Source organism: Meriones unguiculatus, chromosome 15 (assembly GCF_030254825.1).
Source record: "Meriones unguiculatus strain TT.TT164.6M chromosome 15, Bangor_MerUng_6.1, whole genome shotgun sequence".
Taxonomy (NCBI): domain Eukaryota; kingdom Metazoa; phylum Chordata; class Mammalia; order Rodentia; family Muridae; genus Meriones; species Meriones unguiculatus.
The window spans coordinates 4,002,400-4,015,215 of NC_083362.1; the positions used below are offsets into that span (position 1 = coordinate 4,002,400).

Genomic DNA, 12,816 nt, shown 5'->3' on the forward strand with positions numbered 1-12,816 from the left:
CAGGCTAGCCTGGGTTACATAGTGAGACCTAAAAACCAAAAGACAGGGGTGGGATGTAGCTCAGAGTTAAGAGTCAGCTTACTAAACATGTGTGAGACCCCAAGTTTGTTCCTCAGCACCCCATATAAAAAACAAGAAACTCAGTAACTACTATATGGTAAGATGCCCTTGAACTCCTGATCTGCCCGTCTCCTGAGTGCTGGGATTACGGCACGAGCTGTACTGGGGATGGAACCCTGGGCTCTGTGCATACCGGGAAGCTCTCTACCCACCGAGCATCTCTACCAGTCTCGATGCTGTGAAAGCAACTAGGCAGGCCAAGTACCAGGAACTCTAGTAGAACAGAAATTCTAACTTGAACCAGTTACTTCTCACCCAACACAGACAGTCCAGCCATCATGTACCCGTCAAAAACACATGTTAATACCGCCTGACCTACCTCTGTGTTCCTTGTTGGCAGGGACCATCAATGAGCCCAGCCATCTGTCCCAGATTCTGAGCCCAGATGGATATGACGCTATCTGTGACCATGACACCCAGGTCAACATCTGGAAACTAGTGGGTTGTCCCTCTGTACTGTTTTTCAGATCTTGGAAGCACACAAGTCAAAAGAGGCCCCGAGGGCTGAAGGTGTAGCTCAGCTGGCAAAGGGTCTGCCTGGCATTCACGAAGCCCTGGGTTTGGAGCTCCAACACCACATTTCAGGTGTGTGGCGTTTGCTTATCATCCCAGCGCTCAGGATATCAAAACTTCAAGGTCTGACCTTCAAGATGGCTTAGCAGGTAAAAACGCTTGCTGCCAACCTGATGACCTAAATCTGGTCCCTATAACCCACATAGAGCAGACAACGAAATGCCCTCTTGGAGAGAGAGAGAGAGATGAGGCTCCCATAGCCAGCAGGAGGCACCAGAGTCACTTGGAAAATCAAGGAAGTCAAGGTAGGGAAGTTGAGTGTATGTTTGCGGGGGAGGAGGGAGAACCACCTACACAGGCTAGAAAGGCAGATGTCATCAAACTCCCCCTCCAAGTGCTAATCAGAGTAGCCCATCTTGCAGCAAGCCACTTAGTCATAGGCCAGGCTGAAATCAAACAGGCTGTCCCTCTCAAGGTTAGATAGCATTTTCTAGACCAGACACACAACTCCTGCTGGCCCTGAATGTATCCAGTGTTGTCTGCGCTGGGCTGGTGGTTGCTTTGATGTTAGTGCTCTGAAGTCAGACGCCACAGCAAACCAAACTCGGAGCTACGTAAACACTTAGGAGGGCTGAGGGGATGGCTCAGTGCAGAACGTGATGCCATGAATATTAGAAGCCTAGAGTTCAGATGCCCAGCACCCAGGTAAACATCAAGTGGATGTGGCAGCCCACAAAGGGAGGCAGAAGCCACCTGAGCCTCCTGGCTAGTTAGCCTAGCAGAACTAGTGAGCTCTGGGTTCAGGTAACTGCAACTCTGCCTCAATATATAAGGTAGGGAATGGTCCAGGAAGACTACCCACATCAACCCATGACCTCCACACGCATGCATAAATATATGCTCTTGCATATTCATATGTACCCATGCACATGCAAACATTCACACACACACACACACACACACACAACACATGCATATAAAGGTAAAAACAGCAACAAAGGCAGAAAACAGTTCCAGGTCTGGTGGTGCACGCCTTCAGTCCCAGCACTCAGGAAGCACAGGCAGGCAGATCTCAAGGCCAGCCAGGTCTATCTACACAGATCCTGTCTCAGAAGCGGGCAGGAGGCACTGGAGAGACGGCTCAGAAGTTAGGAGCACTTTCTGCTCTTGCAGAGCACCAGGGGTTCATTCCCAGAACCCACATCAGCTGGCTCATAACCACCTGTAACTCTAGTTCCAGGGGATCTGACACGCCTTCTGGCCCCTGTGGGCTCCTGCACACACGTGATACCCAAAATCTCATGCATAAACAAAAATAACGAATAATTTTTAAAGCTTTAGAACAGGTTCTCAGTTACTGGGGAGCTGGTAACTTAGGAGGGAAATGCAGGTCTCTGTGAACACCCCTCACCCTGTGCATAAACCCCAAAGAACTATGTTTACTCATCACAATGAACTTCAATGAATCATTAATTGGACTGTTATCACCCCAGATTGGAGACAGGCATTAGTTTTACACACACACCCCAAAAAAATCACACAACAAAGAAGCTAGACAGGCACCATCTCTGAAGTGCTGTGTCAGTCCCTGTTGGGAAAGTGAGCAAGCGTGGAAGACAGGAGCTGAGGTGCCAGGACTTTAGGCCCCTACACAGGGTACGCACCCCAGGGCTTTCAGAATGAGTCCCCTGCCCCCACTTTCTCTCCCGAGACTCCAACAGCCACACCTAGAGGCAGCTAAGGAAGAGCTTCCAGGGAAGTCCACTGCGGTGCAAAGTGTTCCCAGCCAGGCCAACGCCCACCACCTGCTCCCTCTGCTGTAGGCTCAGAGATCCGACATTCATTTTCAGGCTCCTAGAGTCCTTCTAAAAGGAATGGACTTCCTGACAGCTTTCCAGCCCTGCTCACAAGTCTTGGTGTCACCACTGTGACCACACAAGAGGCTGGAAGGACTAGGTTCAGGACATTCCCGAAGTCACTGGCTGCAGGCCAGCTGCTCGAGAGAGGGTGGCATTACTGACAATGGGGCAGGGTGGCTCACCTCCTTGTGCCCTTGGATCTGGGAGTTCACGAAGGCCCCCAGGATGTGCGAGGTGAGAGGCAGGTAGGCGTGGACGAGCTGTGTCTCCTGGTGCAGGCAGTACAGGGAGAAGTAGTTTCGGAGTTCCATAGTCTGGATCACGTTCTCCTGCTGCAAGCAGAGAGCGGTCTGTGATCCTCGGGGGTGGGGCACGGCACCTGCTTTGAGCCTGGGCACTGGCCCCTGCCTCACACCCACTCGATCGGACTTCAAAGAAATGCAAAGCCAGGCACCCTACTGCAGAGCTCCTGGGGCAGCTCCCACCTCTCCCACACCCCAGCCCAGATCTGGATATTCATAATTCCTGAGCTCAGCCACCCACGGAGCAACTCCAGATGCCACGCCACTTGCAACCCACAGCTGCCTCCTGATGCTGCCTGCTGCTCACCTCCACGATTCGTGACTCCAGCTGCTCCACGGACTCTGGCTCCCGGCTGTGCGCGGCGCTCATCATCTGCCTCTTCATCAGGCCGTACTTGTGCAGTGCCCGCTGATGCTTGTGAAGCACACCCTTCTCGTGCCGCTCACACAGGTCCTGAAGGAAAAGGACATGCAAACCCTGCAGCACACCCTGGCGGAGCACAGAGCCTAGAGGCTCTGGACACTTCACACAACTCCCACTCCCATCTCAAGGCAAAAAGTGTGACGGGAGAGCAGAGGCAGCCAGGAGAAGGGCTCATGCTGACTGGCAGTTAGCAAGCAGGGCCCTTAGGAGGACTGGGTTTTCCTATTCAGAAACAGTCCAGGGTGGGGCTGGGGATAGGAGAAGCAAAATGGCTTCGTGGGCAAAGGCACTTGCTGCCAAGCCTGATGACCTGAGTCCGATTCCCAGGACCCACACAGTGGAAAGCAAGACACCTGCAAGTTGTCCTCTGACTCTACACACAGACACACAAATTAATGTAACTAAAATAAGAAAACAAAGAGTTACATACACACTCTGGGTCACAGCCTGGCCCCATTCAATCCTACCTAGCTCGGGTTAGTCTGGGCAAGGACACTCTCCTTTCGGGAATGGGATTTGTATAGGCCGGGGTTCTGAGGCAGCCCCAAACCTCTGACTTCAGACAGTCACTATGTCACTGGCGGCAGGGCAGTGTGACCAAGAAAGAAGACAGTGGCATGGATTGGTGGGGCCCTAAATCCCAATCAGAAATCTAACAGGAGGCCAGGTATGGTGGCGCATGCAGGAAATGCCAGCCCCTGAAAAAAGGAAGCCACATGCTACCATTGCAGTCAGCAAGGCAAACTCTTCCCAGACATCCCTAGTGAGTTCTGAGCCAGCAGTCCTGGAGCTCTTCAGCAGTAAAGATTTCTCTGGCTCCACATATCAATCTGCCGCTCATGGACACTCAAAGTCACCTCAATTGTAGGCTCAGCCTGGCTTCCTGGAACCCTCACCCAGGAGAAGCAGCAAAGCCCCTGTGTGAGGACCAGGCCCCAAGGCGCTTACAGAGAGCCTGATGGTCACATATGCTCATCTTCGTTTCTACCACACACTGCAAACATCTCTTCTTTAACTTAGGAGCTTCCTGAGGTGCCAGCAGGATCTCCAAGGCAGCCTAAGGGACCCTCAGGCAGATAGGTTTCCTTCTGGTCAGATGTGACCCTTGCCATCCTGAAGCAGAGAGGCCTTGATGACATGAGCTCCTGAGATCAGGTCTCCTAACACTCCCTCACTGAGGATGAGGAGACTAACAGGCTCTCCCCAAGATTAAATAAAAGGCAAAGACTAGATGGAAATGAGAGCACGCTTTAGGGGGTACCCACCCCTGAGCCACCCTCGCTTCTACGGTCAGTCCCAATAGCCTCACTAGCTGATTAGGTGGGCGGAAGCAGGGCCTTGCCTTGGGGAACAGACACTTCACATCAAACAAAATCACACGTCAGCCCCTTCCCTGCACAGCCTCAGCCTCGAATGCTTCAACAAAGTCACTATCAGTTAAGAATGTCGGAGACTCACTTTGTAGGACTGCAGCAAATCCAAAAAGAGGTTCAGCTTCTCCACCACATCATTCTCTTCCTTTTTACCCTAGGAACAGGGATGAGTTAACCAGCACATAGCACCCAGGACCCAGCACCCCTGGAGAGCCCACTCCTCAGCCATGACCTGGCAGCTTTCCTCCCTGAGCCACCAGCCCAGGATTCAGGAGGACCCAGTTTCCCACGTGGAGCCCTGAATCTAGGCAGAGATGTCCCCACACCTGGCGGTTGAGGACAGGGCAGCACCCTCTCCACTCTAGATGGTGTCCCTCAGGCTTCTCACAGACCCCATGGAGCCACACCTCATGCTGGCCCCAGCAGTTCTGCCCAACACGTAACAGCTTCTCTTTGGAGCTCTGCATCTCCAAAGGGGAGAGAGATGGAAGAAGGATGCTGGGAGGGGCATGAGGAGTGAACCCAGACATTCTAGTACTTCCAGGTAGCACAGGGTAAAGAAAGAGCCACACCGGAAGCCAAAGCAGGGGAGGATGGGACAGAGGATAAAGGCTCAGGACTTTGCATACAGGCAACATGACAACTGTGACAAGTAGACAGACACACAGACAGCCCTGTTAGTGTATCTGGTATGAAAGGAAAGCCCAGTGCCAAAACTCATCCATGGCACCCAGGAAACAAGAATAAGCAGCAGTGGCCCAGAAGCTGCTGGCATCACCATACATGTGGTAGAAGCACTCTAGGACACGGTGACAGCCACGTGCTCACTGCCCACATGTGCACACACATGCCAGCCAATGCATGCCTAAGGCCCCTAGCACTGCAGCTGTGGCCAAGAGACATGCTCACCCGAGAAGCCATACATCCACTTCTGTACGGAGACCCACGTAGGGAAGAGACATTTTCATGCAGACACAGGAGCTGGACTGAGTCGGAGGTAGCCACCTCAGGGGACTCTGGAATGTCCCCCAAAGTTTCAGTCCACTAAATCAGGAGGTTCCCAGGTAATTCAATCCCACCCCTGCAGCTAGTTCTGATACTAAGTAGGAAGTTCCAGGAAGTTAACAGGTGAGCCAAAGGTTTCCAAGTCAGGAGAGAAGCTCAGAGAGATGGCTCAGACAGCAGAGCGTTTACCCTGCAGATGTGAGGACCCCAGTTTGGATTTCCAGCACTCACATTAAAAAGCAGGCATGATACCATGCTTACTATAACCCCAGAGCTGCAGAGGTGAGAATGGGACAAACCAGGAGCTTGAGGGCTTGAGGGTATCTGCTCTAGCTGAACTGGAGAGTCCCAGGATCAGGGAGAGGCACTATCTCCAAAAAATCAAGATGGAGCAGCTATGGTAGCAAATTCAAGAGACAGAGGTAGGTGGATCTCTGTCAGTGCCAGGCCAGCCAGGGATATATAGTAAGACCCTGCCCCAATAAATAAATAACTAAATAAATAGCTCTTTGTTGTTTGAGATAGGGTTTCTTCGTGTAACCGTGACTGTCCTTTGTAGACCAGACTAGCCTCAAACTCACAGCAATCTGTCTGCCTCTACCTCCCTGAGTACCACCACGCCCAAATAATTATCTTAAAAGGAAGAACAACATGGAAGGGCTGGAGAGAAAGCTCAATGGTTAGGAGGACTGTATGCTCTTCCAAAGGACCTGCATTCAATTCCCAGCAACCATATGGCAACTCACAACTGACTGTAACTTAAGTCCCATGGGATCCATTACCCTCTTTTGGCCTCTGTGGGTACTAGGCACACACAAGAATCACAGACACACACACAGGCAAAACATCCATACACATAAAATAAGTTAATTTTTAAAATTAAAGAAGATAAGATGAACAGCACACAAAAACACATGATAGAAACATCTGGCTTCCACACAAATGTATCCTCACGTATATACCACACACAGTAACGATAAAAATAAAATGACAGCACAAGAAAGGCACGCTGGTGTGGCCATCCTGTCCTCGCTGACAGGCTGGGGCGAGGCAATGGCAGTCCCTGCCGGGCTCACTGGCTGCCACATCCCATCTGTGTAGGAGACCGTGAGCATCCAAGCACACCCCTTTAGAAAATGTTCACAGCACAGGGCCTGGGCGACTGACTGCTCAAAACATGAGAGCACTTGCTGGAAACGGGTGGGGAGCCAAGTTCAGATCCCAGCCCTCAGGTAGGCTGGTGTGGCCACGCGGACAACTAGCCTGATGCTGTGAGGCTCAGACTGGAAGGGCTTGTTTGGCTCCCACCTAGCTCAGGCTCAGTGAGAGACCCTGTGCCAAGGGAATGGTGCATGACGGAGTGAGACTCCCAACACCCTCTTCTGTCCTCTGCACACAGGCACACACACCAAGCTGGCCAAGCTGAGGCTTGCCTGCAATCCCAGCACTTGGGAGGCTGAGGAGGAGGACCACAAGTTCAAGGTCAGGCTTTGCAACAAAGTGAATAGCAGGCCAGCTTCAGGAACAAAGTAAGAACTCACTTCCCAAAAATCTAAGACCCCAAACTAAGCAAAACAGAACTCCAATGACTTCAACGTAAGGACTGGCAGGAATATTCAGGAAGCAGTACATTCCTGCGAAATTTCATTAGGGAACTCAAAAACGTCAAAAAGCACAGGGCTGGGAGGAGCCCCAAGCTCCTCATTCCCCACTCAGAGCTCCAGGATGGAGGCACAGGCAGCTAAATCAGGAAGAGATATTCACCCTGCGCTCTGCAGAATGCCAGCACATGGCCTGACGCTTCCCACTGAGTATAGAGAGGCCTGCCTGGTCTCTGTGACAGCTTCATGTGCGCTTCTTGAAGCCACACTCGGAGAACAGCTACACTGATAAAGGTAGTCTGGTGCTGATGAGAGGGCTCAGCAGGTTAGGGTATTTCCTGCCAAGATGACGACCTGAGTTCAACCCACATGGGTGGAAGAAAAGAACAGACTTCACAGTTGTTCTCTGGTCTCCACGAGCATGTCATGGCGCAGGCGCTCTAACAGCAAGGGCATGGTGACACATGCTGTTAATCCCAGCATTCTAAGGGCAGAGGCAGGTCAATCTCTGAGATCCAGACCAGCCAGGGCTACATAGTGAGACCCAGACTCCAAAAAACTGAAAGAATGGGGGTGGGGGAAGAGGAAAAGAAGAACAGGGAAGAGGAGAGAAAAAAGAAAAAGAAAAAATAGTTGAGCCAGTGAGATGACTCAGTGGTTAAAAGCACTAGCTGTGCAAGGAACCTGACAGCAGAGTTCAGTCTCCAAAACCCATATAAACACCTGGAAACAGAAACAAGGAGACACTTAGAAGCTCTGAGCAACCACCCCAGAGGACACAGCACTGCAGAAATAAGAGGCCCTCCTTCAGCAAGGGCAAGAGGGAGTGGGCTCTCCAAAGCTTTCCTCTGCACTACACACATGCACCGCGGCACACCCATGCACACACACAAACAGAAAATGTTTAAAAAGACAGAATTTGCAATGATGATCAGGTCAACCCTCTCATATCTAATCAGTGGGGAAACTGAGGTCCAAGGACCAAAGTTACTAAAGCAAAGTCATGGCACACAAATGACAAAGCACAGGAGCTGCCCGGCCCCTGCCTCTCCATCCTGTCTGCCCCTGAAACCTCCAGTCTTGGCCCTCTCAACCTTGGAAACGGGCACTAGAGTGGGGAGGCATAAACCAACACTGAGTGAGAGGGCCGCAGCGATGGCTCTCTGGGTGAAGACAGCACCAAGCTTCAGCCCTGAGCCCCATCCCCAGGACCCATGTGGTAGAAGGAGAGAACCAACTCCTATAGTTGTCCTCTGGCCTCCACATGCACACTGTGACACACATGCACCCCCACACACACATGATAAAAAAATGGCAAAAGCCCCTGCTGCTCCTGCAGAGGGCCTGACTTGAGTTCCAGCACCCACATGAGGCGGCTCACAACCTACTGACATGCCAGCTCCAGAGGATCTGACATCTGGCTTCCTTGGGCACATGCATGCATGTGCACACTTACAGACACAAACACATACATAAGATTTTTTAATAACAAGAAGAAAGACAGCAACGCTTAGCGTTGAAGAGACAGTGTAGTGTAAAGCACTGCCCTTGTACAGACGGCAACCCAAGTTCAAACCTCAGAATTCAAATTAAAAACTGAGGGTACAGTGGTTCTCGTTTGAACTCCAGCGCGGGGGGCTAGAGAATGAGCATCCCTGGGGCTTGAGGAACTAGTCTAGCTTAGCTGGTGAACACAGGTCAACGAGAAACCCTGTCTCAAAGGGGGATGGCATCCTTGAGGATGACACATGACGTTGCCTCCTGACCCCCAGACACGTGTGCACACATACACGTGGACCTACACAAACATGAAGCAACACATGTGTTGATGTACATTAGAAAAACATAGGTGTTATAAAGGTAACACCAGCTCTGGGAGCAGAAAAGGAAGACTGGGGGATTTCCACACAAGCAAAGCCGTCACACTCCCTGTTTCACAGAAACCTCACGGCACCTGAGCATCCAGCTGCTGGCGAGAAACCCCCAAGTCCCCAGCAGGTAGGTCACTCAAGACACACACACAACTGCAAAGCGTCCATCCTGAGCAGGAGCAGAGCTTCAACATAATATCAACCTATTTAAAACCGCAGCTGGAGTGGCATCCCAGACACGAAGAGCCAGCTGCTCAGCAGACTGATGCAGGAGGATTACAAGTTCAAGGCTAGAAAACGGAGTGAGACCTTATCTCAGCAACAGTAACGACAAAGGGAAGGGGAAAGGGAAGGAATAGAGGGCTGGAGAGGCAACTGGGTGTAGAATCCTCCGGTGCTGCAGTGTGGCTCAGAGGCAGAGCACCTGTCTAGTAAGTGCAAGGATCTGGGTTCATGTCACACAACAGAAAATAATAAATTTAAAAACAAGCACAGGGGCTGGAGAGATGGCTCAGAGGTTAAGAGCACTGGCTGTTCTTCCTAAAGGTCCTGAGTTCAATTCCCAGCAACCACATGGTGGCTCAGAACCATCTATAGTGAGATCGGGTGCCCTCTTCTGGTGTACATGCAGGCAGAACACTGTATAAATAATAAATAAAAATGTTTTAAAAATAAATAAATAAAAATAAAAACAAGCACAGGTCCTGCACACCCAGCATAGCCCTTCTGAGGTTAAGTGGATGTAAAGGAGTGAGTCTCTTGGGGTACTGAGCACAGTTACTATTCTGCTGGGTTAAGTCACTGGCTGCCAAGCACAAGCCGACACAATGGGAATTAGGTGGTCCACCCAGAGGCAAAGTGCAAGAAGCAAGGACAGATCTACTTACCCAAAGCAACGCCAGGGCTGGGGACAAGGACCAAATCTGTTTCAGTCACTAGCCACTTTCTCGGAAGCATAAATGGCTTGAGGGAGCCACCCAGAACAGATGCACAGGCAGCCTTCACTCAGACCTCAAATGGAAGATCATCTACACAGAGCTCAAGGAGGATGAAAAGGTGCTCTCCACACAGCACAGCACATCTGGACCAAGGGACCCACGGACAAGGAGGACACTCACCTGCTGTGCAGCCTTGTCCGCGAGCAGCGCAAACTCCACAGACAGGCCCTTGAGCGCTTGCTTCAGGGAGCCCCAGGTGCTGAGGTGCAGGGCAGCCCAGGAGGGCAGAGGGGTGGTGTCGGAGCCTAAAGCACTGCGGGAACAGAACACACAGTCACCTGCTGCCCTTCCCTAGATGTGTTCCCAGGAGGGTCCAAGCTCCAGGGAGGGGTCTGAGAGTCTCAGAAGGTTCGATGGGGATGTTTAGAAGTAGGTGAGGAAGGCATGGTCTCAGGCCCCACTCTAGACCTAGGAATCTCTGCTACTGCCAACAAGACCCCCAAGGCCTGTGTGCCAGGGAAGCAGGGTTCTATATCCTTACAAGGGAAACTTGGTCTGCCACTGGCTGCTTTTGCCAAGGTGAACAGCTTTTTATTTTACATGTGTGTTGATTAATATTGTCAACTTGGGGGGTAGTGTGCATGTCTGTGAGGAAGTTTCTAGATTGGGTTAACTGCAGTGGGAAGGCCCATGGATGAGGGCGGCACCATTCCCTGGACTAAATAAAAAGGATAAAGGAAGCTGAGCAGCAGCATCCTTCTCTCTGCTTCCTGACTGTAGATGCAATATGACCATCTACCTCTGTTCCTGCCGCCATGACTTCCCACCACGATGGACTGTGCACCCTCAGACTGTGAGCCAAATCAATCCATCCTTTCCTTTCTTAAGTTGCTATTGTCAGACTTTTTCTCACAGCACTGTGAAAGGTAACACGGAGACTACTGTATGAGCAGCTATGGGAGATATATGTGTAAGGACTCCAGAGCTCTGCCTAACTCCTCAAACACTGCTTTCTCCTACCCCAACCCTAACTCCAGCCTATTAGTCTACCTGTGTCCTTCTGCAGGTCAATGGGTCAAGATGGTAACCAGACCCTGGCCCCCACCTGATTCATTCCACAGTCCCTACAGGGCCACATGCCTGAGCTCCTTCCCGAATATGAGAAGGTCAGCAGCGTTGTCAATGGCCCTGGCTGCGATCCGCTCGGCTCTGTCTCGAAGCTTGTAGAAGCTGTTGTAGACATTTCGAATCAGCTCCCGGCTCATGGCAAACTGAGTCTGAATGTCAGCAGGGAGGAAGTCCTGGAAAAGGGTGGCAAGAAACACAGTGGCCTGCTGCTTAGTCACAGAGAAAGAACATCCTGAAACCTGTTTGCTCATCTGCTACAGGCCAAACCCTGCTGCCTACAAGGACAGGCGGTGGATAATGACATGATCCCTGCAACCCGACAGAGGGTGATGAGGATCATCAGGAGTCAGACTACTACTCCCTTGCTTAAGAGGGGAAAGAACACCCAAAATCAGAAAACTACCTTGGCCCTGGCAGCCAGCTTGCAGCTCGTGAACTCATCTCCCATGCACTGGGCCGCCTCCCTGAGCTTGTGCTGAACATCCTGAAAGAGGAAAGACATAGCTTCACCCTCTGCTGCCTGCAAGGACACCAGCTGAGAGCAAGGATTCCTCAGAAGTGCAGCCGACACAAGGGCTAGGCCCAGTGATGCCTGTGGTCTCAGCCCTGAGGAGGCCTCAGCAGGACAAAGAGAGTTCCAGGCCAGCCTGGACTACACAACAGGACCCTGCCTCATGAAAGTGAGGCTAAGGAGATGGGCCAGTGGGTCAGAGCACTTGCTACACAAGCGCACAGACACACACACAATTAAAAAAGAGGAAGACAGACAAATGCAAGCTTCTTCAGGAGTTTGTTATTGTGGTATTGCATGTCTGCAATCCCAGAACTCAGGAGGTTGAAACAGGGGCATTATTTCAAGTTCTAGTCCCCGTCTCAAAAACTGTAAAAGCAGATGCAGTCCCTTCTGAAGAGAAAGCTGCTACTGTGCACTTGCTGGTCCACTGGCAATCTCTTTGCTGTCTCGCAGACTCTTGTTAGGACTAGGCTGTACGAAGAAGCCTGCCAGAAGGGCAGGAGCACACCGGGAGCACGGAGTGAGGCTGTTCTCCAGAGCCAGAGCTCCAGCTACAAGAGGTGGCTCCGCATGGACCCGAGAGACAGACACGGGTCACGAGACCACTCAGACTCTGTGCAACAGCAGATGGGGAGAGACTGCTTCCTGTGAACAGATTCTCAGGTTAGGGGTCAGCAGACCGCAGGGGCAGCTTGTGGGGAAGGAAAGGTAGCAGGTCTCAGACCAGGCCCTGACTTGTGGCCCCGATGGAGGCCTCAAACAGCAGTGCCTAGCTTTCAAACCAAACCAGACCAAGAGTCACCCTGGAAACAGAAACACATGGTGGGCAGCCAAGCCAAGCCTCGGGGAGCTTAAACACATTCTTTTTTACTACAAAGAGAAACTGAGGATCAGGGATGTTACAGACACTCACTGTCCACCGATAGCTTCCTGTCACGATAAGGAGAGCCGTACCCTCCGCACCTGACCTCCTGGTCCTCTGCCTGGACTACTGGAGCGCAGGCAGCTTCCTGGTTCCACCCTCACTCCTGCTAGAATTCAGGACCACAGGTCCCAGGCGCGAAGGCCGCAGGAGGGTTAGGAGTCTCACCCGACAGCAGGCAGACGCCTACCATGCCCGAGGCTCAAGGTTCCAAGGCAGCACCACCAGCAAACAAGCCTGTGAGCA

At 51.7% G+C, this 12,816-nt stretch overlaps 1 protein-coding gene across 1 annotated transcript in view; it reads right to left on the minus strand.

Annotated features, from left to right (window-relative positions):
- Nucleotides 1–12,816, minus strand: part of Snx8 (sorting nexin 8) — a 49,223-nt gene that overhangs the window by 1,614 nt on the left and 34,793 nt on the right. The window contains exons 5-10 of the mRNA XM_021647553.2: nt 11,538–11,618; nt 11,147–11,307; nt 10,187–10,319; nt 4,677–4,745; nt 3,102–3,248; nt 2,675–2,824 (exon numbers count right to left, since the gene is read on the minus strand). Of these exons, the coding sequence (XP_021503228.1) occupies nt 2,675–2,824; nt 3,102–3,248; nt 4,677–4,745; nt 10,187–10,319; nt 11,147–11,307; nt 11,538–11,618 (741 nt within the window). The remainder of the gene's footprint in view (nt 1–2,674; nt 2,825–3,101; nt 3,249–4,676; nt 4,746–10,186; nt 10,320–11,146; nt 11,308–11,537; nt 11,619–12,816) is intronic.